General features: G+C 37.4%; 2 protein-coding genes across 5 annotated transcripts; one reads left to right on the top strand and one right to left on the bottom strand.

Moving 5' to 3' along the window:
• The first annotated feature begins 416 nt into the window (after positions 1–416).
• On the top strand, positions 417–18767 carry LOC103697840 (ABC transporter C family member 5-like). Of its 3 annotated transcripts, XM_089929648.1 has the most exons (12): positions 420–1003; positions 1084–3339; positions 3413–3733; positions 3832–3918; positions 5385–6059; positions 6155–6319; positions 11172–11466; positions 11760–11974; positions 16119–16424; positions 16508–16571; positions 17162–17401; positions 18179–18767. In XM_089929648.1, the coding sequence occupies exons 2-12, from the start codon at positions 1297–1299 to the stop codon at positions 18289–18291; spliced, it is 4524 nt and encodes a 1507-aa protein (XP_089785774.1). In that variant the 5' UTR covers positions 420–1003; positions 1084–1296; the 3' UTR covers positions 18292–18767. The 3 variants fall into 3 exon arrangements, with proteins under 3 accessions (XP_008778003.2, XP_089785774.1, XP_008778002.2); XM_008779781.5 differs by having other exon boundaries at positions 417–3339; positions 17162–17215; XM_008779780.5 differs by having other exon boundaries at positions 420–3339.
• Positions 18768–22402: 3635 nt separating this feature from the next.
• On the bottom strand, positions 22403–26061 carry LOC120109361 (hypothetical protein At1g04090-like). 2 transcript variants are annotated; one of them, XM_039123119.3, is made up of 3 exons: positions 25463–25719; positions 25038–25142; positions 22403–24385 (listed from the first exon to the last, which is right to left on the bottom strand). In XM_039123119.3, exons 1-3 carry the CDS (start codon positions 25569–25571, stop codon positions 22803–22805), a joined length of 1797 nt encoding a protein of 598 aa, XP_038979047.2. In that variant the 5' UTR covers positions 25572–25719; the 3' UTR covers positions 22403–22802. The 2 variants fall into 2 exon arrangements, with proteins under 2 accessions (XP_038979047.2, XP_038979049.2); XM_039123121.3 differs by lacking the exon at positions 25038–25142 and having other exon boundaries at positions 25463–26061.
• Positions 26062–27508: the final 1447 nt, after the last annotated feature.

Here is a 27508-nt window from a genome sequence, read left to right as displayed (position 1 = left end):
TTATAATCATAAAATTTATTTATCTGACTTATATCTATATTTATATCCATATTTTTACTATCTAGTTTGTATCAGTATTTATTTAAAATAAATATAAATATAAATAGTCGTATCCAACTAATATTTATACTCATATCTATATCTATTAAATAATATAAATATGAATATTTTAGTATTCGATCAGGATCTAACTTGCTCCCGGCCACTTGATCAAAAAGTCACCCAAGCTCCACCACATGAGAAAAAGCATTACACTCGGATCCATCACATCATACTTAACTTTTTCCAGTAATGTACTCCTCGCCCTCGGTAAAGCAGCATGAGCATCCCGGGCATCATCAAACACCTGCAATATTCCAAACTCTAATTCTAGAAATAATACACCTGTAATAAATTCCTTATGTTCTCCATCAACCCCACATAAGCTATCAGAATCTTATTCAATCCCCTGCAATATTCCCCCCCAACCATGGTCCCAGCCATCCTCCTATGTTTGCACGCAAAATTACAGGGCAGACATCCACACCCTCATAAATAACCCCATGCACTGCCACACTTACCCATGAAAACAAATCAACCTAAGATCGAGCACACCCCACCCCATCCTCTTTCCAGCATTACAACCGAAAAGCTCCGCAAAGCCGCCTCAGTCCCCACCACCACAGCTTCATTGAATGCATTCCCGGCAGGACCATATCACAGCACCTCCACTTCTGTTCCCAATCTATAGGGTGGCGTAACAACAGCATTCCACCAGTTTAGATACAAGAAAAATACAGAGAGAGAGAGAGAGAGAGAGAGGAGGGCGTAGATTTAGCTCCATACACCATTGCCTCTTCTCTGCCTTTCCTCTCCCACCCTCTCTCTATCTTTCTTTCTCTCTTTCTTACTCTTCTTCCGAGGAAGCTCTCTCTTCCTCCTCTTCTGTTCTAGAGCAGGGCGCCATTGCAACGGAAAGGAGGAGAAGAGGAGAAAGAGAGAAATCCAATTCTAAGGCAGCCAGGTCGGTAAAGCTTGGATCTTTTTGGGTTTTTTGTTGAATTTTCTCTTGTCTCGTTGCGAAAAATTGCATCTTTTTGATAGATAAAGAAGAACTCCCTTTTGTTCCATCTCCATTGGGTGCATAAGACGACATTCGTCGCACGTTCTCTCCTGAAGCCTGCCATCGTCTTTTGTTCTTCCTTTATAGACTCAGCTCCTTGATGGTGAGATGCCCGTAGCTGAATTCTCTCGCCCCATTCCATCGAAATCCACTCCCAAAATCCAATCTTTTCGATCCCTTCTTCTCGCTGGAGAATGGGTTCCTTCTCCTTCCTCAGCTCTTTCCGGGACCTCCCATTGCCGGAGCAGGTGGCGGCCGCCACCCACGCGGCGCTGGTCGTCTTCTTCCTGTTCTATGCCTCTGCTCGCCCGGTTTTCACCTGCGCCCTCCGGCGTTTCCCGGCGTTCAAGGATGAGAACGGGAACCCAGTCCCTGTGCCGGATTCCGATGGCGATCGGTCGGTGGTGATTGGGTATTGGTTCAAGATCTTGGTTTCCTGCTGCTTCTATGTTCTCTTCCTTCAAGCTCTAGTCTTGGGGTATGAAACAGTACGCTTTGTTAGGACAGAGGTGGACTCAGATGATTATTCTGTGTTTTACCTGCCTTCTGTTCAAGCATTGTCTTGGCTTGTCTTAGGCTTATCGGCGTTCCATTGTAAATTTAAGGCATTGGTGAAATTCCCTTTCTTGCTTAGGCTATGGTGGTTCCTATCATTCATCCTCTGTCTTTACATTGCTTATGTCGATACGAAAGGGTTGGTAGGCGAATTCTTTAGCCTAAATTCACACATGATTGCAAATTATGCCGCTTTTCCTGCTCTTGCATTCCTTTGCCTTGTCTCGATTCGTGGTGTTACGGGTGTAGAATTGCATAGAGACCGTCAGGACCTTAGCGAGCCATTGCTTGCAGAGGAAGAGGAAGCAGGCTCCCTTAAGGTCACTCCTTACAGCGAGGCAGGGATTTTTAGCCTTGTAACCATATCCTGGATCAGTCCTCTCTTGTCAATTGGTGTGAAAAGGCCCCTTGAGCTAAGGGACATACCTCTGTTAGCCCCGAAAGATCGTGCAAAGACTTGTTATAAGATCTTGAATTCAAATTGGGAGAGGTTGAAAGCTGAGAACCCCACGAAACAGCCCTCGTTGTCATTAGCAATTTTCCAGTCATTTTGGAAAGAAGCTGCTTTGAATGCTGTCTTTGCTGGGTTGAACACTCTGGTTTCTTATGTGGGTCCCTATTTGATCAGTTATTTCGTTGATTACTTGAGCGGCAATATGACTTTTCCTCATGAGGGTTACATTCTGGCATCCATTTTTTTTGCTTCTAAGTTGATAGAGACTCTTACTACTCGGCAGTGGTATTTAGGAGTAGATATATTGGGCATGCATGTTAGATCAGCCTTAACAGCAATGGTGTATAGGAAAGGGCTCAGGCTATCCAGCGTAGCCCGACAGAGTCATACAAGCGGTGAGATAGTGAATTACATGGCAGTCGATGTGCAGAGGGTGGGTGATTATTCATGGTACCTCCATGATATTTGGATGCTTCCTTTACAAATCATTCTTGCTTTGGCTATCCTGTATAAGAATGTGGGTATTGCAACTATAGCAACATTAATTGCTACTATCATTTCCATTGTTGTTACCATTCCTCTGGCAAAGGTGCAAGAGGGATACCAGGATAACCTAATGGCTGCCAAGGATGAGCGTATGAGGAAAACCTCTGAATGTTTGAAAAACATGAGAATCCTGAAATTGCAGGCCTGGGAAGATCGATACCGATTAATGTTGGAGGAAATGAGGAGTGTGGAAATGAAGTGGCTCGGGAAAGCCCTCTATTCTCAGGCTGTGATAACATTTATCTTTTGGGGTTCCCCTATTTTTGTGGCAGTCATAACTTTTGCTACTTCTATATTGTTGGGTGATCAGCTTACAGCTGGTAGTGTCCTTTCAGCTTTAGCCACTTTCAGAATTCTTCAAGAGCCTCTTAGAAATTTTCCAGATTTAGTATCTATGATGGCTCAGACAAAAGTTTCTCTGGACCGGATATCCGGGTTCTTACAAGAGGAAGAGTTGCATGAAGATGCCACCACAGTTGTTCCCCAAGGCCTTACGAACAATGCTATTGAAATTAAAGATGGAGAGTTTTGTTGGGACCCTTCTTCTTCAAGACCTACACTCTCAGACATCGAGCTAAAAGTGGAAAGGGGCATGCGTGTAGCAGTCTGTGGTGTGGTTGGATCTGGCAAGTCTAGCTTTCTATCTTCCATACTAGGGGAGATACCAAAAATTTCTGGTGAAGTAAGTAATACATGTACAATGAAATATCTATATGCAGTCTATTACATTACCCAAGTCTTGTTTCTTTTTTCAGGTTAAGATAAGTGGCTCTGCAGCTTATGTCCCTCAGTCAGCTTGGATACAATCTGGAAATATAGAGGAAAACATTCTTTTTGGCAGCCCAATAGATAAGCAAAGGTACAAGAATGTTCTCCATGCATGCTCACTGAAAAAGGATTTGGAATTGTTATTGCATGGGGATCAAACCATCATTGGTGATAGAGGTATTAATTTGAGTGGTGGTCAGAAGCAAAGGGTGCAGCTCGCTAGAGCACTCTATCAAGATGCTGATATTTATTTACTCGATGATCCCTTCAGTGCGGTTGATGCCCATACAGGAAGTGAACTATTTAAGGTTAGAGTGTTCTAATTGTTCCCTCATTCTAACTGACTGATCAATTTATCTCCTGAAGTTATTTCTAGTTGAAATAAGTTTCTGATATGGTGTTGCAGGAATACATACTGACTGCGCTAGCTAGCAAGACTGTGATTTATGTCACTCATCAAGTTGAATTTCTACCAGCTGCTAACAAAATACTGGTACATAAGCTTCTTTCTTTATCAAAGCTATGCCTTTTCTTGATGCTAATACATTTCAACATCCACATATACATGAATTCTATCTTGTGCTTTTATTTGGGTCTGCATTGACATAAAGTGCTGTTTGTATTCTCTCACATATCTTCTTTTAACTAATATTTGCATTCCAATTGTATGTTCGGAGAAAATTGTTCATACTAAGAAATGATCTAAGAATGAGTTATCTAATTGTATTAATGACTCCAGAAGTTTTAGTTCTAATTGTTGTTCTATTACACATAAAATCGATCTGCCTAGTGTTCTCTTTATACCGAAAAAAATATTTTAAAACAATGATGTCAATATGTGCCATAAATCACCACTGCAATTAGTTGAGCATCGATCATGTCCGGTTGGTCACTTGTTCTTCAATCTATCCTTGAAGTATACACATTACATGTGGAATTAGAATAGAATGTTCTTTTAAGGCATTGATGATGCCCATTAGTTGAGCATAGATACTGGAATGCAGGTGATGTATCATTGGCCATTAGCTGGATCCATATCCTATCTTCAATTGACAAGTTCTCCATAAGCAAACTCTATGAAAGTTATCCATATGACAAACCCATGGCAAAATGGGTTAACATTCTTTATATGTAGCTGGTGAATTGTCAGATTGGAGATTTATATTAAGGATTATGCAAAGAGAAAGGTAACCGAGTGGATTGTCATTTTGGGAATTTGTGTGAAGGATTATGTAAAGCAAGTTTGTCGTCTTGGTACCAAAACTCGTATCGATACCATCCTATTATAGGGTCAGTATGTGGTATGATACGAGACGGCGAGGCGTACTAAGTATCGATACGATATAAGATTGCATATTGGTTCGGTACTGCTATGGTATGGTATGCCCGGTATGATATGGCACTAGTCGGTACGACAAACTTTGATGCAAAGAAAAGTGTAGTTGACCCAAATGCACATAATATTTTGGCTACACTTATTTTATATAATGGATCATATCTCATGCTTTACCCAATGCTTTATAAAAAGGCCACCTAGATGGGGCCATGTAGGTGCCTTCCTTAATGTTTCAAATCATGCTTGAGTATCTGGATTAGACCAATTTACAAATTAGTACCAAAGTTTTGCTAACACAATATTTTTCCATTTACTTGTTACATCTTACTTGGTATGTTTTGTTTCACTTTTGGTATTTCTCTAAGATTTCTCCTTGTATTTATTATTTTTTTAATTAATTATTTGTCACCTTGACTTCCGGATGCCCACCTACCACCTAGAGCCTTGTAAAACATCATTTTTATCAAAGTTTCTTTTTTAAAATATCTATTTTTGTTACTGATGCTTATCTTGACGGGCTAAAGAAATATTCCCTCTAGAACTTACTGCATGCAACTCCACCCTTGAAATGATGTTGTGGTTCTGCAATGATCTCCACTCGCTTTCGACATTTATTAATGCAGGTCCTTAAGGAGGGTCGTATTATACAGGCTGGAAAATATGAAGATCTTTTGCAAGCTGGAACTGACTTCAATGCTCTGGTTTCAGCTCACCGTGAAGCAATTGAAACAATGGATATTTTGGAAGATTCGGCTGGAACTGTTCGGGCTGGTGTTTCCTCTATGTTGCAGACATCATGTGCGAGTAATGTTGATAATATGAAAACTGAAACACCAGAAAATGAACCTCCATGTGAAAGAAAAGCAATAAAAGAAAAAAAGAAAGCAAAACGAACAAGAAAAAAACAGCTTGCTCAAGAAGAGGAGAGGGAGAGGGGAAAAGTTAGCTTGAAAGTATACTTGTCATATATGGCTGCAGCATATAAGGGAGTACTGATACCATTAATCATCCTGGCCCAGACAGCATTTCAGGTTCTCCAAATAGCAGGCAATTGGTGGATGGCATGGGCAAATCCTCAAACTAGTGGAGACAAACCAAAGACAAGTAGCATGATTCTTCTAGTTGTTTATATGATCCTTGCATTTGGCAGTTCATGGTTTGTGTTTGTTAGAGCTGTTCTCGTAGCTACATTTGGATTAGCAGCTGCACAAAAGCTGTTTCTTAGTATGCTTAGAACTGTTTTTAGAGCACCAATGTCATTCTTTGATTCTACTCCAGCTGGCCGGATCTTGAATCGAGTGAGTGTTCATCCTTTTGTGCTGTTTTTTTTTAATTATTTAACAGTAAAGAAATGCTATGTTTTTTTTATTGTAAATTATCTATGAATTATCAGGTGTCTGTAGATCAAAGTGTTGTGGATCTTGATATACCTTTCAGACTTGGTGGGTTTGCAGCAACAACAATACAACTTCTTGGGATAGTTGGTGTGATGGCAAAGGTCACTTGGCAAGTTCTGCTTCTGTTTGTCCCCATGGCTGTTGCTTGCTTATGGATGCAGGTAAATGACTTGTCTTATTCATAGCTTCTAATTTTCTGGTTTGTAATCTGAATTGATTTTCACCCATGGGTTTGAGATTAAGATGTAATAATGCAGTATTGCTGTTATTCTTATTAAGCTTCAAATTTTACTTGTTTTCGGAACATGATCTTCAGGTTCTCATTGCCATGCTCATCGTCTTTTTGCAAGCTTCGCTTTAAGGGCTATAAGAGGAACATATTGCATATATTGGTAAAATTTATAAAAAGCATTGTTTCTTTTCTAAATTGGTTCTAATGGAAGCTTTAAAGGCCAGCTAGTTGAGTTCTTAAAATTTAAAAGAGCCATATACATGAATGCCCTCGCATTGCAGTTAGCTTTGCTAATTAGAAACTTATTTCAAAATATGTAAGGAAGAAAGAAGGAAAGCAGCAATGCTCGTTTTTGTCACAGATGGCATCTTTATCACAAGCTTATATGCACCATGAGATCTGAAACTTGGTGATTCTAGTTTTTACCTTCTCAAAATGTTTTCTTCTCTCTTTTTTTTTTTTTTTTTGCTTTTCTTGGATAACTTACTACGGTTATGCTCAACTTCATGCTTGATAAAATGAAACAATAGTTTCATATAGCTTATTGATAAATGTGATATACTCTTATCATATTCATTTCTAGACTATTTTTAATATATATCTATATACTGAGATTTCTTGATAACTATAACCCACCATCCCCGATAAATTTGAATTGGGATTATTGAATTTTTCTTAGTTTGTGTTTGATCATTTTTCAGGTAATTCAGATTATTACTTCTAATGACAGATGCTTACAGTTGCATTTGAAAATATCATAGATTTCTAGAGACAATGCAGAATAATTTTGGATTTTATAGTTGGTTTAAGATTTAGTTGTTTATAAGCAAATATAAAAAATGGTAATCTATTTATAAATTTATATAATATTTGGATGTTATATGTGAAATTTTTAATATTAGCACCGGTTTTGTGATGAAAAACTGAGAGGTCTATTGACAACTCAAAGTTGAGGGGCTATATGATGTCATAATATATTATTAAAGGAAGGGTTCCTTTTATATTTTTATATTCTATATTGTGTTTTGTTTTTCTGGTGGGATGATATGGTGGGCAAGGTGGGCTTGGTGGTGATGATTGAACAACCTACTTTGCAAATTTTTGAGCATTTGCATCATGTACAAGTAAAGGTGGTCATTTACTGTCAATCAAGGTTTGCCATGCCGTACCGAACCGGACAGTATGGGACATACGATATCGTACTGATTTGGTATCGGTATACGATACAAGAGGTGTACCGACACTCGGTACGCTGAATCAGCCCTGTACCGTAACGTACCGACACAATGATAGTTGGCACGATATGGAGTCTGGTGCCAAGACAGCGTACCTTGCTACCAACTTTGTGACATGTTCCGATTATTTTGCAATGTTGTATGAAAAATCTTTATGTTGAACACATGTTGATACACTTGATTGGATGAATATTGAGAATTACATATTTCGGAAAAAATATCTGGATTCACTTATTGAACCTTAAAGACCTTATTTGGAGAGTCATACTTTATCTGTAGCATATTGACCTTACAAAACAAAGCAAGATCCGCTGAAGTTTGAGAACTCTTTATGATTAGCTTTCAACCTGAAGTTAACACAAGTTTATTATGCATGCTTTCTATTTTCCTTGTGTTATATTTTCCTTTTTTGTTTCATTTAATTTATACTACTTGAACTTTCAACCAGCTTATGCATAATATTTATCTTTATGCATTTATGAGTTATAATATATGTACTACACATTATTATTTATTGTATGCAATTGTGGTGCATATAAGCTAACAGGTTAGCAGATTTGGTGGCAAACTACAATAGAATCCTTGGATTGTGGGATAACACTGAGCCATGGTTTGTTCAAGACAAGGATTTAGGTCTCAGTTGGTACTAGTCCGCTACATGCATCCTTGATTGGAAGGGTGTCTGACTGGGCCCTAGGATAGGTCTGAGAGCCTGAAACCTCAAGATCAGGTGGTTGCAGTCCTATTCTGCTTGCTACTTATTGGTACCAAACTAGACAACTACCAAAACCGGCTGATTTGCCACAAGGCCGTCTCGGAGACAGTTAAAAGACCCTTGGCTACCAGTTTTTCTTCTTTGTGTTGCATCTGAGGGTGGAAAGGAGGAAAGAAGAGGCATAGAGTGAGAAAGATGTGGAAATATTGGAAATTGGTGTTGTGACTGTAATGGGCACCATAAACCTCAATAATGGGCTCAAAAACATTACCTAACCCTAAACAAATATATAACAAACCTAGAAAAATAACGAGCATCAAACAAATGAAAAAAGGGGGGGTGGGCAAGAGGGGGTGATGAGGACATCAGAGTCATTCGTCCAGACGATCGCGCCATCAGAGCCACTTGATCGCGTTCGCACCAGAAATTGACTTCATTGTGGCTGGGAGATGATCTTGAGCCACCAATTTAAGTCTGTTTTATTTTTATTTTTGCATTTAAGTCGATTTGGTCATTTGCTTTTGTTTAGTCAAGTTAATTGGGTTAGCTGTTAAGTCGCGTAATTGGGTCGAGTGATTGGATTGATTTTGGTGTATAATCAATCGGTTGACTTAGTCAGTTGATTGAGGATCTATGTTTGGTATGTCATCAATTGTTTGACCTGATGTAAGGCCTATATAAAGGCCACCCCTCTTATGAATTAGGGTATTGAAGAATTGAATAAAATCTAGCCTTCTTTTCTCCTTCTTCCTCTTTTCTTCTCCTTTCTCCTCCTCTTTTCTTCTTCCTTTTCCTTCTCTCTTCTCCCTGCAATGGTCCTCCATCGGGGGGGGAGGGGGGGGGGGGGGGGGTTGAGGAAAAATTGAGTCCTGGTATGTTATTGAGATGCAGAGCATAACATGTGTCGATACATGGGTGTCTTGGTGTCCTACCGACTTGGTGTCCAACTAGTATATGGACCAGAATCGGGAATTAAATCCTTGGTTCAAAATGTTTCACCATAAGGTTTTTGATAGCATAGGATATTGCCATATGGCCTTCAACAACAACAACAACTGCTACTATATTTAATATAACATTATTCTTCAGGGATTTCATATATTTAATTAATTAGTAAATTTAGTTTTTATTTCTTTGATATTAGAGGGTGGTAGACATAAATACTTACTATAAAAGAAGAGGTTTTCTTTTATATATTTCACATCAGCTTATTTGAGCCATATTAATCATTTCATCTCTATCTCTCTCTCTCTCATTGTATCAGAAGTTATCATCTTCACACTTTATCTAGACTCTTTCCAAATCTAGGGGAATAATGAAGTTATCTCGCATTTTCTTAAATGATGGGCAATATGTTAGATATCTGTACCTGTCAACTGGGCTTGTAGATACGATTGTAAGCCCTCTTGCGCACATTTCTCTTAGCCGGGAATTTGGCACCAATTTCTATGGGGTTGATGTTAGTTTGACATCCTAACATAAAATCTACTAGATCCCTTCACGGAGTCTTCTCAACTTAGAGTTGTTCTTTATCCATGTTTAATCAAAAAATGCTTGGATGATGATGATGATTATGTAGTTTACATGTATATTCTAATATTGAGTAGTCATATTTATGTAGCTGGTACTACATCCTTGTACTTAGATAATTATGTAAATACATTTTCCTTAGATTTGTACTTCTGCTTGTCATCTTTTATGTATTTTAGCAACAGCTGCCAATAACCTTCCAGGTAGGTATTGCCCATTCAATCACATGCTGGTCACATCTGGAATAAGTTCATCCAAAGATTGTATCTTTGGGGCAGCAACTTGATTGTATGTGATAATAATTAATTGAAAAATTAATGGTAAGAGGTGCATAATTCACATTCATTATATGAAATAATCATTTGTTTATACATGTACTCTTTTCTGGTTATTTGCTTCAAAGATATATTGTTTATCTAGATTGCTAATCTAACAAGACATGGAACTGAATTTTGTATGTGTATCCTTTGACTAAATTTTATGCCACAGACTTTGCCAGAGCCAACTTATTAATTTCTCTTTGTACAGTTTTCTTCAAATAGTGTTATCAACTTAGCTATTGCTTCGTCAGACTCATGAAAGCTGCAGAGATGAGCTTCCTGAATAATAATTATGAACAAGTGTACGTTGATGGGCTCTTTCAGATTAACTAGACCATTAGCAGAAGTGTTGAAATTGCAGGAAGGCCTCTTATTAATTGGAACTAGGAATGTGGGTTTCACCATGGATTCCCTAAGTGAAATATGATGATCATTAGTGTTTTCTAGCAGTAGTTTTAAAAGTAGCAGGAGGTTTTCTGAAGCTTTCTGACTACTAAGCATCCTTTAGTCTTTCACCTGTTCAGGCCAGTAAAAAAAAATTAATGGTAGTAGCACAATTAGTAGTAAGCAGTGGAACCTTGAATGTTATTCCTGGCTTCATATGTTCAGGGTGGCTATAAGTATACCTTGCATGGTATGATATACTCTATTCACTATGAATATCAATTTCAAGGCATACAAATTAGTCTTCCCGTTTAACACTCTTGGTATATATAGAGCAAATTTATCTGAACTTTGATGGCAACAGAATTGGAGGATATTGAGGGACAATCTTAATTTCAGTAACAAGTTTAACATATTTGGATTATTTTCAGAGATGCAACAGTTATTCACTTGATGTGGATTATGAACTGTATCACTGTATGTCTTTATCTATGTATCAGCAGATGCAATTAGGCACTGCACAATTTTGGAACTTTTGTGTTCCTCATCACATAAATTCTAGGTTCATGTTCTTAAGGGATACTTCATATTTTGCAGAAATACTATATAGCTTCGTCAAGGGAGCTTGTTCGGATTGTCAGCATTCAGAAATCTCCAGTAATCCATCTTTTTGGGGAGACAATTGCTGGAGCTGCTACTATTAGAGGCTTTGGTCAAGAAAAACGATTTATGAAAAGAAACCTTTATCTGCTTGATTGCTTTGCTCGGCCATTCTTCTGCAGTATTGCAGCAATTGAATGGCTCTGTTTGCGGATGGAATTGCTCTCAACTTTTGTATTTGCCTTCTGCATGGTTCTCCTTGTAAGCTTCCCACATGGAACTATTGATCCAAGTACGTATCCTGTGACTTCTAGAAGCAACCCATAGTAATTGTCTTCCTTCTTTATCGTCATTTCCATTAAAAAAATAAGGGAAACTTTCTTCATTTTGTACTATTGACATCAGTTTTTGATGAAGTCATGTCATGCTGATTGAACTTATTCATCAGAGTTATATCTTATCATTGTGAATTCTTTCATGTGACGAAGGATGATGACATGCTTATAAATTATAATGTTGAACTAACTCTTTAGAAAATAATTGTTTTTTATTTTTTTAATAACCAAACTTGCTTCAATGTCATAGGTATGGCGGGCCTTGCTGTTACATATGGACTTAACTTGAATGCTCGCTTATCACGGTGGATATTGAGCTTTTGTAAACTGGAAAATAAAATTATTTCAATCGAGCGCATTCATCAGTATTGCCAAATCCCTAGTGAAGCACCACCTATCATTGATAATTGTCGCCCTCCATCTTTATGGCCAGAAACTGGCAAGATTGAAATAATTGATCTTAAGGTGACCATTTACTTCTGATTGTTCTTTTTTTGTTAATACTCTAATGCAAAAAATATTGTTAAATTGTAAATTCGTCATTATAAACTAGTATTTTGAGTTTCTTTTTTTTTTTTGATGGTTGAAGGTTTAGCTTTTAGTCCAATTTATTATGCTGTTTGCTGGCTGCTTCTATTTATTGGTCCGAATCAATTCTAGGTTGTATTTGACCCAACAACAGTTGTTAACCCAAAGTAATATGACTGATAATGACTGGTTGAGAAGCGGCGATAGCTCGATAAGTACCCTATTGATATGCTCTTGAGCCACTGTTTATGAATATCTGGAACTTAAATGAAGCGGTTTGAGTTTCCACAATTTCATTTACTTGGAGTTTGGAGGAGGAATTCATATGGAACAGTTCATTCGCATTATCTTACTTTAAATGGCAATAATTCGATAAAATATTGACCTTTCTCCTGAAAAGACCAGAGAGGTGTTTGTCCAGTTGGTTATCTTTAACAATTTCTTGATGTTTTTCGTTTTGACACTTCTGGTTGAAGGAAGATCATTATGAAACTAATGACCCGTGGTTTTCAATGCTAGGTTTCTTTTCCAAGGGTATATACAATAAGGCAGGTTTAGAGTAACTTCCCTTGACAATTCAACATTCTCCCAAGTTCTGCATGCTGAACGAGTGGCACATTCATATAAAGGTACTAGGAAGGACGATAAAAGACATTATATTATCCTTTGGAAAATAAAGATCAAAATCGATAACATGAAAGAAAATGCATGGAAAATTTCTTTGTTGGATACCACAAATATGTGAAGAATAGATTGGAGGAAAAGTTATGAGGAAAGCCACAATTGTTTTTGCAATCAAAGTACAAACTGCTTTTCTATCTCGCATTTTATAGTGTCTTTGCAGGTAGAAACAATATTCTGCAACCTTGGTTGCCAAGTAATGTTCTATTAGAGTAATTCTACAATACAATTGAGGTTCTATCATATTTTTAGTGATGTCTCGCCTACTTCAATTTAATAAAGTGTTTTTGTTTCACATGGAAGGAACCTTATCAGAGCAGAGACATTCTTGATCATCTCATCTACTTGCAAACCTTGTTCTGATCTACTCATAATCAATGCTGTAGCTTTAGGCAAATTCACTTTATTTAATATCCTTGGTAAAGCCATATTTCTTTGCTTTAAATGTTTGCTTACTTTAATTGTTGCCTACTAGTTCCTAATTCTTTTGTCAATATAGTTCTCTTTATGTGGAGCATATCTATCATTTTTAACTTCTATATTTTCTCTATAGTAGGATACACTAGAACCTTTTTTCTCTTATTCTGAATATTTTAAAAAAATAATTGGGATGCTAAGTTCAGTAATGACATTTTTTTTTTTTTTGTTGGAGTAATCTATGGCAGAAAATTTTGAGGGATAAGTGCTAAAAGCAATTTGAAAGGATTAAAGTAAAGAACAAATTACAATTTTAAAAGAGGCCTGACATTTAAATTAATGTTGGAGAGATATCTAAAGTGCTTATTATCATCATTTAATATGTTATATGAAAAAAGGGATTATAAATATAAATATATCATATACAATCAGTCGGATGCATAAAGTGGGGATGCGCTCCTAAAGTATGCAATCGCTTCATGAATATGAATAAAGTGGGGATAGAATTTTGACAGTTGGGATGCGCTTGGCTAGGTTCAAATAAAGAATATTAGTGCACTGTTGTGTTTGGTGATTAAATGAAATTTGATTGGGATTGAGGAAAGAATACTAAAATTTTCATAATGGATAGTTGTGATCTTATAAAGAAAAAAAGCCTAGTGAAGTTGTTAGTAAAAGATTGTCCTAAATCAAATTAAATTAGGAAAATGCAGCACTTCTCTCCTTAATTGATATACATTAGTGCAAGATCAGATGAGCTGTGATATATGAGGAAACACGATGGGGCTTTCTCTTTAACTCCTACATATTACAAAAGAACAAAATGTGAGATTTTTCTTGTTTATAGACACAAGGAATCTCTCTCTGTGTCTAATTGGGAGGTGCGAGGGAGACTAATGACCCTTGTTTCCTTCTCTCCCATTCACATTGGGACTAACACAGGCACACCACCCACCCTGTTGTCCACAGAAAGAGAAATATGAGAGGGGTAATTTGGCAACAAAAGGCTATCTTGTTTAAATAGTAAGAGCGTGCATTTGTATTTGCATTATTTTCTAGTATAATTTTTTCCAATGTTTGAAGAACTGATTGTAATGCGATATGTACCATCATGTACCAGTACGTACCATGTGCTATAGTGCCTCCATGTCAGCAAACCATGTGTAGATATAGTGCAGTACTTCAAAACTTGATTTGGTCTTAAACATGGTCCAATGTGGTCATTAGTGATCGATGACTGCTCTAGGGCGTTTTGGTCAATACAAAAACATGGGTGCGCAGCCATCTATCATTACCATGTTTGCCATCTCTCTTTCTTCTTTTCTTTCATTCTTCTCTCCTGTTTCCTCTCCCCTTCTCTATATGCTCCTTGAAAGAGCAGCTTATTAATTTATGTCCTTCTCATTTGTTATTCTGCCTTGAAGGGATGGTCTTCACCTGTTTTGGCAGCAACTCTATGCATCATCTTTCTCTACCTTAAGGGTTCTGTTCCATCCAAAACATAGCACAAGTCTTACCAGAAATTAACTAGAATATTTTGCATTTTGCCATACCATGTTAAGTACTTGGATGCACCAAACAATTGACATTAATTTATTATAATAATGTCAATTGTCAAAGGTATGTTAGCATAATGTAGTAACCTTAAATTTTCCATTTAAGAAAATAAAATATTGTGTTACAAGCTATTTTTAAGTGTTTGTATGGTCTAGAATGTTACTTTTGAACGTCAAAATAACTTGCTTGACGTTCATAAACAGATCATATAATGATATAACTTTTTTGTAATGTAGGCATACTAGTGCTGGTGAATGCTTACCTTGATTCACTTTAAACTTTTCAAAACACTGGATATTTATCATCCTGTTCAATAGAACAGTGCTTGGCTAAAGAGTGCCCCATTATATTCCCAAGAAGTTCTTATAATTTCTTGTAGCACCCTCAAAAAGCTTGTCTTCATCCTAAAGGTAGGTAGCTTTTTGATATCTGAAACTCTTAAAATTCCATTGTCATCCTAGAGTTCATTTAGGACATCAGGGTACTTTATGATATCTGAACACCTTTCAAGAAATAATATTTAATTTTGCAAGCATCATCCCAAGCACATGGCGAAAACCAAGCAAACAGTTAAATGTACAAAGACTTAAGAGTAAAAACTTTCTGAAAAACAGTAATATTTGTGGTTGTTGGATATAGTATGAAGAAAAGTATTAATCATCACAGAAGAGAAAACCTTATGAAACCTATCTAGTTTCATTCATATTGAACTGTTGTGAAAATCCAAAATAGGAAGACTATCTACAGTTCACCTTCATTACAAAGTCACAAATATGAGACACATACCACAGGTCTGGAAGTGTAGCAATTGCTATAAATCTAACAACTTCCATATAACTAATCCCTGCATTTTTAATTTTTTACCAGAGATTTCTATGGACACATAGTGATCTTTGAATCGTGAGATTTCAATCTTCTTGGTGAGTGACCGATATTGGGATGAACTAAGATCTTGGTTTATGCCGTCGGAGATAGAAGGTGGAGAGATTTTAGAAAGAACCAATTTATTCTGAGATATCTGCTGATATATAGAAACTAGAAACCAGGATATCAATATCCCAGTAGATATAGTAAAGCCCTGATTAACAACCATTTTTAGGTTTTGATTTTAAGTGTCATTAAAAGATTCGAAAATAAGATAGCAACAGAAAGTCGCCAATACTTTGTTGTTGTATTGACTGATATATCAGTTCATACCAGCTGAGACAATAAGGTCAAACATTTTCGATATATTGTATTGGTGGGTGCTTGATACTGATTCAAACCGATATCCCTGCTGAGATAAAAATAACGAGTCTAATGGGTGCAAGTTGACTATTAAATGTTGTTACAAAGTTTCTCTTGATCTGTGTGCTGAATTTTTCTTGATCTGCACAAACTTATAAATATATTACTTGGTTTCCTAATCTTTTTACTCGCTGTTAAGGTTCGATACAAGGAGACCTTACCTATGGTCCTCCATGGCATAACCTGCACATTTTCTGGTGGGAAAAAGATCGGGATCGTTGGGCGCACTGGAAGTGGTAAATCTACACTTATACAGGCACTTTTCCGCCTTATTGAACCTGCAGAAGGGAAAATCATTATTGATAACATAGACATTACCACTATTGGTCTTCATGATCTTCGTGCTCGGCTCAGCATCATACCACAAGATCCCACCTTGTTCGAAGGTACAATCAGAATCAATCTTGACCCTCTTGAAGAGCACTCTGATCACGAAGTCTGGCAGGTAAAGCCGATTCATAAGCTGACCGAACAAATTATATTTGCTATTGAGTTCTTTTAACATGTTTGATGGCTGACCTTTCTTAGGCACTTGACAAGTGTCAACTTGGGGAGGTGATCCGCCAGAAGGTGCAAAAGCTTGACACTCCAGGTTTGTTGCATATTGCATGCTACAAGGCTGTTGTCCATCTCTTCTTATGCACATTACTGATACAAAAGTAATTTTCCGTTCTTTTTTTTTTTTACTTATCTTGTACCCTTATCTTTATCTTTAATGAAGTTCAGGTGGGGCTCTCTATATATATATATATGTATGTATATATATATATATATATGTGTATATATATATATATATATATATATATATATATATATATATCAGACATGAGGCATATGCTCTTTGGCATCTTCCTCAAAAATTGTGACATTATTAGTATGTTTTCTCAGTCGATATTTTTGTCAAACAAAATTTCTTCGGTATATCCTCAGTTTGAAACAGTTATTATACGAGGGAAAGAAACAATTTGAGGGGAAAAAGGCTGCTTTTTTTATTTCTATTGTGTAATGTGTATTTTGCTTGACAATTTTTGGATAATGTATGGAGGGAAAAATAAAAATCCTTGACAAGTTTTGCAAAATTCGTGCCCCTCTATCATGTTCCAGATATACATCCCAGACAGCATGGTATATGTTTGCTTCTTTTGCATTATCTTGACAAATCGATTACTTCTGGCCTTGCAGTCTTGGAGAATGGAGACAATTGGAGTGTTGGACAGCGCCAACTTGTTTCCTTAGGTAGGGCATTGCTAAAGCAGGCAAAAATTCTGGTGCTTGATGAGGCAACAGCCTCTGTTGACACGGCCACAGATAATCTTATTCAGAAGATCATTCGAAGTGAATTTAAAGGCTGCACAGTCTGCACCATAGCACACCGCATTCCAACTGTAATTGACAGTGACCTGGTTCTGGTTCTTAGTGATGGTGAGCTGATCATTAAGCCACTCTCCTGATTATTCCTGGTTCTGGTTCTTAGTGATGTTGACCTATTTTTAGAAGCTATTACTGAGAAGTCGCAAATTATATCATAATACATTATCATATAAAATTCAATTTACTTTCATCTTTTGACCAAACATTTTGTCAGAGAAAATATGCTTTCCAATTATTACTATTTTTTTGGAGGTTCTTCATTTCAGCTTCTCTTATTTTAATTGGGACTCTGATAATTTTTTTGAGAAACTTGTTTAATGTAATTTTCAAATAGCCATTTCATGAAGTTTAAATTAACATTTAGCAGGAAAAGGAAGATATCCGTAGACATTATCAAAATACATCATGAACGAGTTCTTGTGCGCCTTAATTTCATTTTAATCATTTTCCTTGAGCTACTGCAACATGTGGCGGTTCAACGCTGCATGTTTGTATGGTACTCTGGGAAGCCCAAGATTTCTGGTGTAGCTGCAGCAGAAGTGATACACATAACTTTTCCTCTCCAGCTCATCTGGACCATTCCTTTGTCACTCTTTAATGGACCATACTAAGTCATATGGCTGGCTGAACTGGTCTTTTGGTTGGTCGATCCTTGCCCAGAACTTAGACCGAAACCAGGCAACTGATCGGGCTATATTGGCACTGGTTACCTGTTAAATGAGCTTCTGCACAAGAATTCTTGAAGCTAACTTTTAAGTAAAACTGTAATGTGTTTTCCAATTTAGTCCAGTTTCTTACCATGCTGTTTTTCTTCCTCGTACATTTCAGGTAGAGTTGCAGAATTTGACAGTCCACAACGGTTGCTGGAGGATAAGTCATCGATGTTTCTGAAGCTAGTATCGGAGTACTCTGCAAGGTCTAACAGTATGCCTGATGCTTGAAATGATCCCCAAAAGAAGCGGCGAGGTACAGTCTAAAGACACAAAGTAGGCTAGGACACGTAATCTTCCAGCAGATGACTCTGCCTTACTGCTTAGAAGCAAAGCAGAGGAAGGGAAGAAAACATGTAGGCCTCAGGTTGGCTAACCAGCAAATAGAGGAAGAGGAAAACGATGAGAAGATCATCGCAGACAGCGACTCACTTTCTATTATTAGGGAAAAGCTGGAGCACAGTTTGAGTAGATCTTGTATAAATATGTACGAATTCTATCGAGTGTTGATGCAAAATAATGAAACAGCCAGATGCATGGGCCGCAGTTCTATTTGAGGTGCAATAATAAGGCATTTTTGATACAAAACTGGAACTATTTGCCTTAATTATCTTCCTCAAATATGAGTAGGATGGTATCCTTTGTCTCTGTTTGCCCTGATCAGATTGAAAGCTCTTATAATGAAAAATGATAATATTCATCAGTGATTCTCCTGTTTGTGTAGATTTGTTTGTGAATCTTTTTTTTTTATTCTCCTTGAAAAATGGCTACATTTTGGCAGTTATCTTTTGTTCTCTCCATAACACCCTCATGCAAACTGACCTGTTAAGCTCGATACAGATTGTCAATCCATTTCATAACATCTTAAAATTTGCCAAGGTTGCTGTTGGTCATAAATTTTAGATCACCAATTTTACATGGAATAGGTGATTCAAGTACTGGCTTATATGCATCTATGACTTTAGCAAAAGAAGGCATCTCTATTATTGGAGGTAAATATTAATAAAATAGAAAAAGTAAGAATCTGCATGACAAAATAATCATGCAAAAAATCTAGAAAGCAACAATTTATCAGTGAGAAATGAAAAAATAGGGAAAATTGGATCCAAGACATGTCAGGCATTGCTCTATGAAAATTTTCTCCTCTCTCGTGCTCGTCTGGATTAAATCATTCCACATGCATACAGCCAGCCTAGCCTCGAAAACCCATGTATCCAACTAAAGCCCTCTAGTTGCACGAAATTTAAATGCAAAGAAATATTAATGCAACTTTAGTTGCATTAATTTTTCTAATATAGGACAAGGATTTATTGAACTATTTATGAAGTAAATATTTTAATGGTTGAACTTTTCAACCAAACTTCTTTTTTTCAAAAAAATGAATAGTTAAATATTATCTAATATCTATTAGCTCTTTTAGAAAACCATTTTTTCAGTCATGCCTTCTGATCTATTTGCTGCATCAGTGCTTAGTACCAAACCCGAATTATCAATAATGCCCGCAAAATTTGCTTAAATACACATGCCAAACTCTAGTATTATCCATGTCTAGGGCATTAGGTTATTGGATGTAGCTTTTATTTGCAAAAAAGTTATATAGAATTTGATTTAAAAAAATTTGTTTGGTTATAAAAAAATTATTATTTTTTTAAAAAATGAAAATACCTATTAGGCAGGGTATATTTATGAAGAGGCTAATATAGCTACGGATTTGATGACCTCATATATGGCCGAGTGAGAGGCTATGTGGGTTAGGAAAGAAAGTTGCCTAGGGCATTTCGAGATATGTTATTTTTGAATTTTTTTTTGTGTATCTACGGTGAAATGGTACAAGTCTGTAAAAAAAATTTAGACTTCTATATTTTTTTTAAAAAAAAAGGTTTTATCTCTTCTCGACTCGCCGACGGACCCTAACGACCTCTTCGCCCTCCGCGATCACCGCTACTTCTCCGGTTGGCAGGAGACCCCCTTTGGCGACTCGATCCTCAAGTCCGCCGACGTCGACTGGCTCCGCTCCGCCTCTTGCCTTGACAACGTCTTCAATCACCGCCCTCTGCCGGGTCCAGGCACTTGGTCTCTTTTGCGAGGCCTTCCTCTTCATCGTCAACCTTCAGTTCCTCTTCATCGGTTGCGAGTGCCAATCCGCGGTCTTCTACTTCGCCGCCAAGGACCCCGCCCCCTCAGACTCCCTCTTCTACCGCTTCATCCACGGCGACGATGCCGTCCGCACCAATCGCTTCAAGATTGTCAACCGGATCGTCCGGGGCCCTGGATTGTGAAGGCCGCTGTAAGGAAGTATGCCGCTTGCCTCCTGGGGAAGACAGCCGGAGTTCCGATAATTTTTAATATTTAAACAACTTCTTCGTATTGTATTGTGGTAATTTTTAATAGTCATTGGCACATTTTTATATTAACATTACCCTAACTTCTATATATTTAAGTAATTTTTAATAATATATTTTCAATAGTTTAAAATTAACTATTAAAAATAGCTAAGAAGATTATGATGACTATTTTTGGTAAAAAATACTATAATTTATAGCCCATAAAAAGTAACTTTTTTCATGTCCAGTATAAATTTATTTTTTATGAATTGTGAAAAACTTATTTTTATTAAAAAGTTATTTTTCTTTTTTTTTTGAAACTTCCAACTAAATATGAGATTTTTTTTTTTCAGTAACTTTTTTTTCCCGCAAACTAAACGGGTTCTTTGTTCTATTTCTTTCTCCCTCCCCTCTTTCTTGTTACTTTTCTGAACTTTAGAGCCAGCCTCTTATTTCTTTTTTAATCTTTTCTGCCATTGTTCCTGTCAAAAGTATTGTTTCCCCTTTTTTTTTTTTTTTTTCTTCTCTTCTTTTGGTTGCTTGTTTGTTTTTCTTTTTCTTTCTTTCTTTCTTTCTTTCTTTTCTTTGCTTGATGCAATGGGGCTACCATGGTGCTACTAGGCATAGCTAGCTGCTGCTGCTTCTTATCCATCCTTGTCCTCTTGCTTTCCAACTTCCGATTTGGCTACCATACTATATAGTAAGGTATTACCAAGGTTCGATTCGATAGGAGTCAAACCAATCCATATTGATTCGAACCAACCAAGTAGAACCATCCAAAATTATAGTGCATACTATATCGTACCGACTCATATCATTCTGTTTTGAATGGTACTATAATAGAAAGTGGAAAGAAAAAGCTCTCAGTACTATGCCATATTAAAGTACTATGCCATATTAATCATATAATTTGGAACCGATATAATACATAGTATCGAGATTATGAATCTTGCTTCTGCTGCTCTTATTTTTCTTCTTTACTGGGTTGAACTGATGGGTGCATCCCTGCAGCCAGCAGGCTATTCTCTCTCTCTCTCTCTCTCTCTCTCTCTCTCTCTCTCTCTATATATATATATATATATATATATATATATATATATATATATATAAGCATAAACTAATTGTAGCCTATAAGCCTTTCCCCTCAAGGCAGCCAACTAGGAGCCTAGGCGTCCACCTAGACTATAGAGAGGGTCCACCTGGCTTTTTCACAACCTTGCACATATCTATTCCATTGATATATACCTTTCTCGGATTCTTTGTGCTAGATGCAAGATCCTTTATTTTGAAAAGCTTTGATTCCATTACCATTATAATACAAGTACATTAAATTATAACTTTTGGCCTGATAGAGATCAACAATTTCTTGCTGTTACATGTCCAGTCTACAGATTGGGCCTTCAAATTATCAAAAAAAAAAAAAGGGTAAAGCTTGGCATCATTTTAGACACAACCGGTGCATTCCAAAATAACTCCAAAGATTTTATCGAAATTGTTACTTTCAAAACATATTTAATAGGGACATGGCTATTTTTGATGCATGGTGGGGCATGGGTGTCATCACTAATTCAAGATCATAGTCCAGCTATACACCATTAGGTAACAATATATATTGTTTCTGTTCACTTCAATATACTCGCTCTCTATGCTGCATTATTCATCTGGTCTCTGTTGACTTCAATGCAATCATCGCTCAACCATGAGCATCACTAAGACCTAAAATTTAGGTTGATAATAATCATGTGAGATGTAAACCAACTGAAACATGCCTTCTCTTATGCAACAATATTATCCTTTTGATCAATTAATACATGCCAAGATATAAGATGAGATTAGAATATCCTTCAAAAGTTGTATTTTTGGTATATAGATATTTTGGTATTTTAAATAGCTGTATTATCTCAATATCAAGTTCAAAAACTTGGAAACTAAAGAAAACAAGACGATAATTAAAGATGTAATACAAAAAATCTCATATGGATTTCCATGGATAACATAACACCATTAGGAGAGTCTCATGAGCCAATTTTTCTCATTAAAGCTGCAGAAACGAACGACCCTGCTGACATATATAGTAATAAGATCGTAGAGTGCCAAAATGCACACCAGTATATTCATATTACATCTGAATGGATGCAATACAAGGAGCATACAAAGGAAGGAACTACAGAGAGGGACTCGAGAACCAGCCACCTTAAGCATCCTCCTATTCTCCTTGAGCTACCCTCAGCAAACTCGCTGCGACTCCAGTGGAAGTACATCTATTATATTTACAACAAAACGTGCCATTAAATGACAGAGCTAATTACCTTCTTCAGTTCCAATTGGCAAAAGAATGATTGCAGCAGACTTTCACTGGAAGCACATAACAATAGTAAATGGAACAGATGAAGAAGAACAGATCTGGAGAAGGGAACGCTAGCATCTCTCGTCACCTTCCCAATTATCCTTTTCCTTTGGTCCTGTTGGTCCTTCTTCTCCATATAACTCCATCGGAAGGCTGTCAAATATATTCTCCACCGTGAACCTGAGATTAAATGGTAGAAAACGAAGTATCCTATCTAACTCTGTCTTCGAATTGTAAATGATGGTTGGACCCCACTCTCTCATGTACTGCAACCAGTTAGGTTCGGACACAGCATCTCCAAGATATTCTGCTGCAACAATCTGATACTTGACGCTGGAATCCACCAATAGATTGCTTTGTGCAGCATCATTCCTTACACCTATTCCAAGCTTTTCAGAACCCTGCAGGTAAGTTCCAGCATGCGGAAAACTCGCATGCCCACTCTTAGAAGAATAAACTACAGCTTTGTTACCTTCGATAAACTCTAAGCCAGAAGCATCCACCCACTCTCCTCCACTATGCTGTGAAAAGAAGATACTCCAAAGCTCACCTGTGAAATTGCTTATTCTAAGTGTGAAATGTTCCCAATCTCCAACATGCCTCCCAATCTTGCTGAGAGAGAAACTGGCCACCCCAATTTTTATTGTAGCCGGGCCATTGAAGGGACAAAATACCCATATGGAAAGATCGGTGAATGTGCCTCCTAGTGCTGGTTTCACATGAACATAGAGTTTGCAGCTATCTATGCTCCCCTGCTTGACATCGTCAGCCCTTTCATCCTGAGGAAGATCCATCCAGTATTCTCCATCATTTTCACCACCAACAGGTAGGTTTGAACCTTCGGCACTTATATCCTCTCCCACTTTTATGCCTCTTGTATATAAAGTAGCTCCATTCTCGAAAAACCATGGAACCGATGAAGGCAAATAAATTTCTTTTGGATGGAAGAAAACAGTAGGACCATAATGCTTCATGAGTGCATGGATCTGCTCTAAATTTGGCATTGCTTGTAGAGAATAATCGAGGTTCTTTAAGCAAGAGATCCTCGGCTCATCTTCAAAGATAGAGTTAGTACTGCAGAAGAACGTTCCAACAGATAGACCTTTTTCCCACATCCCCCGAAGGGAAGGCCTCACTTTCCAAATTTGGCAGGGGAACTCCGGAAACATGGGTTCCATATCAACTATCAAATCATAAGCCTCGCAAGTCTCTGTTAGATCACATCGGACGCATCTAACTTCTTCAAGGGAGGGCTTGTTGGGTCCTTTGGTGACCAAATAACCCAGAGATTTATAACCCTCTGGAGGTGATGGAAGCCAGAAGTAACCACAGCCATCATGGTCATTTTCTGTCCAGTCAGATGAACTCCAAACAAGGGTATAATCTAGGGGTTTCTGCAGAGCTGGCAGATCAGCTGTTGCTTCGGAATCAGCAAGCTCTCTCACCACAAGAACAAAACCATGTAACGGCTGGTCATTTGGTTGGCCATAGTGACCAAGGCTAATGAAACCATCTGGTATTTCTGAAGGTTGATAGAATGTAGCTCCTTTAGCACCATCCTTAGATGAAAAGCAGCTCCAAATGCTCTGGAACTTGGTCACTTTTACAACTTCCAGTTCTCCAATGCATATTTTTCCCTTAGCAAACCCTTCACCTGAGAAGATAATTCTAAAAAGTATAGACAATTTGCTGGTGGATATTAAAATTATCTAGAATCAGGTATTAAGAGTGGACACGAGGATAACATGTAATTCTTTTCTCATCCTTTTCAATTTGGTCAAACATAGAAACATAGGGAAAACACTGATACAGCTACCGGAGAACACAAACTTATATAAGCCAGAAGAGGAAAACAATAACTGCAATGTAAATAGACCTCATACAGTGCAATTTCTTATATATTTTTGTGGAGTTATAGAGCAAACACTCCTACTAACAGGTGGTCCCAGATACAAAGGAAGTATAGATACCAACAACACTTCTATTAAATGACTGGAGATATTTCTTCATCCATTTGACTTGCAACGACACAGGTATCAGTATGTAGGAAACAAAATATTTGATGGCATAATAGTAACTAGATTTCTGATATGAAGGTTCCTTACAAAATCTTTTTAATAAAGATAACAGAAGCTAATGATGGAGGAAAAGCCAAATTGGGTCATCAAATAAACCAAGCAACCACCATGACAAAAAAATTAATACACATCAGACCTATTATGTAACAAAGAACACGACACATGATCTCTAGATCATTTAATACCGCAAGAAGAGTAGAAACCAATATTTAGTTTGGGATTTCATACCCCAACCATGCATCCATAAACTACTGATACTCATCACACACCAGCAGGCATGCTCCCAAGCGCTCAACAAAGGGGGAAAAGGAAAAACATACAACAGACAGGTAGCTGCATATAAACAATTCCAAAGCAATCAAATTTCCTACAAATTTACCTCATCAAATAATAAAACAAATAGCACAGGCATAGGGCAAGAAACTAGATTTCAAACAAGATCCAAGAACAGAAATTGGCAAACGATTCAGAAAACCCAAATAACAAATCGAGCAATTCTTGTCGGAAAAACACAAACTTTGACCTTGAATTCCTCAAAAGGCACAATAAATTAAAGAACCAGAAGGCAGCCAACATAAAGAAACAATTTTTTTGCAAATGGAAGACAAATCGGATACAATTCCAAGAATTTTTCTTTTTCAAAAAAATCCCACCTTGTGGCCATTCGGGGATGGGCGAGGGAAGGGAGAAGAACTCCGGCTCGCGATGGACGAAATTGGCGGCGTTTCCTCGGTGCCAACACCACCACTTCCACCCATCCATCTCCTCCTCCTAAAGTCCCAAATCCCCGCAGCACAATTCGACCCCTCCCCGATCAAAGAATCTCACCGGCCGGTCCAACTCGAACTCTTCGAACACCATAATTGGACAAAGCAACCACCCCCTTGATTAAGACGTCGGTGACGAGGATGCTTGACTTCTCCTCCTCGAATTAGGGTTAGCATTTGGGTTAAAGAATCTAGGGTTAGGGTTTACAAAGTTTAAACGTTTCTCTTTGTCCCCTTCTTTCTCTCTTTCCGATGGCGACAGGAAGAGAAAAAAAGGAAACAGAAAAAAAAGAAGGTGGGGGTTCGCTTGGCTTTGGGATCGCAGGGGGGAAGAAAGTATCTGCCTGCGGATTAATCTAAGCTTACTCATTCCCGAATTAATAATAATAATAATATGAGATTTTTAACGACCGATTAGTACTTATTACGTCGTTTAGGGAGGAAAGTAAAGAGCATTAATTGCTCTGCGGAGTATTTTAACTGGAAATAAGTGAGGACGTGAAGAGGCCGTTGAGGTTGGCAGGATAGAGATGGCAAAAGAAAGGATTTTGCCGCGAACTTTACAAGCGGGGCCCACGGCCCAACGTGCGTTACCAAAAAGAAAACAAGAGAAAAAAAAGAGAGAAAAGATTGATGCAGTACATGAATTTGGTACAAGATATGATGGTGTGTGGTACCAAGCACCAGATGTTTGTTTAGGTCGATAATGATCAGAAAACAAAGTTTTCACTTAAACTCCTCTACCCTCCGTTTGGATTTAAAGATTTGGAAACTTGTTTTGTTGAGAGGTTTTAGTAAATAATGTTCTTATAAAAAATTCAAATTAAATGAATTTTACTGGTAAATAATGTTTTTATTGGTTTCTGCTAATACATTACACAAGAACAGCTGATTCCCATAAGATAAAGCCTGTTAATTTACAGATGTGTTGATATTCTGGCAAGTGTTTTTATTCTGAAGTTGTAACCTTTAACTTTGACCTCGATTTCCTGTACATATAAGAATCTTGGTGTTACAACATCAAAAAAAAAAAAAAAAAGGAAGGAAGGAAAGGCCTGTGTGACATCTTGGAAGTTAAAGCATCCATGGAAAATTTAATTTAAAAAAGGGAGAAAAACATAGAACATAAAGCATAAGATGATGCAAAGGAGGCATGGAAAAGGTTTGGCAATGGCTTTTGAAGGAAGAAAAAGATATGATTTAACTTCAATAAAAATAAAACCAATAAAAAAAGGAAGAAAATAAAAAATCTTCATAAATCCCTAATATTACTTTCTCCATCAAGAAACTAATTTGACTAAACTACTTGAGATTTTTTTCTTTTAAAAAAAAGTCATGATACAGGATTCTTACTAAACATAACCAACATAACAATTTTTCGTTCTGTTCTAATCATCAGAACCAGAGAGAGGGTTTCTGCTTTGGAATATTTAGGCAATGGTGAGCAATGTGGTGGTCTTTCAGGCTAAGTATAGGCTCAGAAAGGCCAACGCGGCTATGGACTGAGTGGCTTTTTATGTGGTCTGCCTCTCTAGAGTACTCTGTAGGCTGGAGAGGAAGAGTTGCTCAGGACATTCCAAGACTTGTGGTTTTCTGATTTTATTGAGTGCACTCGTACTTCTAATATATGAAACGCCCGTTTTAGTATAATAATAATAATAATAAGAGAGAGAGAGAGAGAGAGAGAGAGAGAGAGTTGGAGTGGAGGTGGAGGAACCTAGAAAGGGAATGAAGTGATCGGGTTGAGGTGTGTGGGAAAGAGAGCCATCAGCCATGGATCCATCCATCCATCACTTCTATTCCTTCAAGACCACCCTGATCGTGCGGCCCATTTGACCCATGGGCTGGATTTAGCTGCTGCTGCCAATTTCTGGAACACTTAGAGTTGGGCTGGGCTTGGCTGTGAATTTATTTGTCTCCGTTTTTTCTGTG

This window comes from Phoenix dactylifera, chromosome 3 (assembly GCF_051530095.1).
Source record: "Phoenix dactylifera cultivar Ajwa chromosome 3, Ajwa_hap1_PhDact_Kaust_v1.1, whole genome shotgun sequence".
Taxonomy (NCBI): Eukaryota; Viridiplantae; Streptophyta; class Magnoliopsida; order Arecales; family Arecaceae; genus Phoenix; species Phoenix dactylifera.
This window is presented reverse-complemented; position numbering and strand designations above follow the sequence as displayed.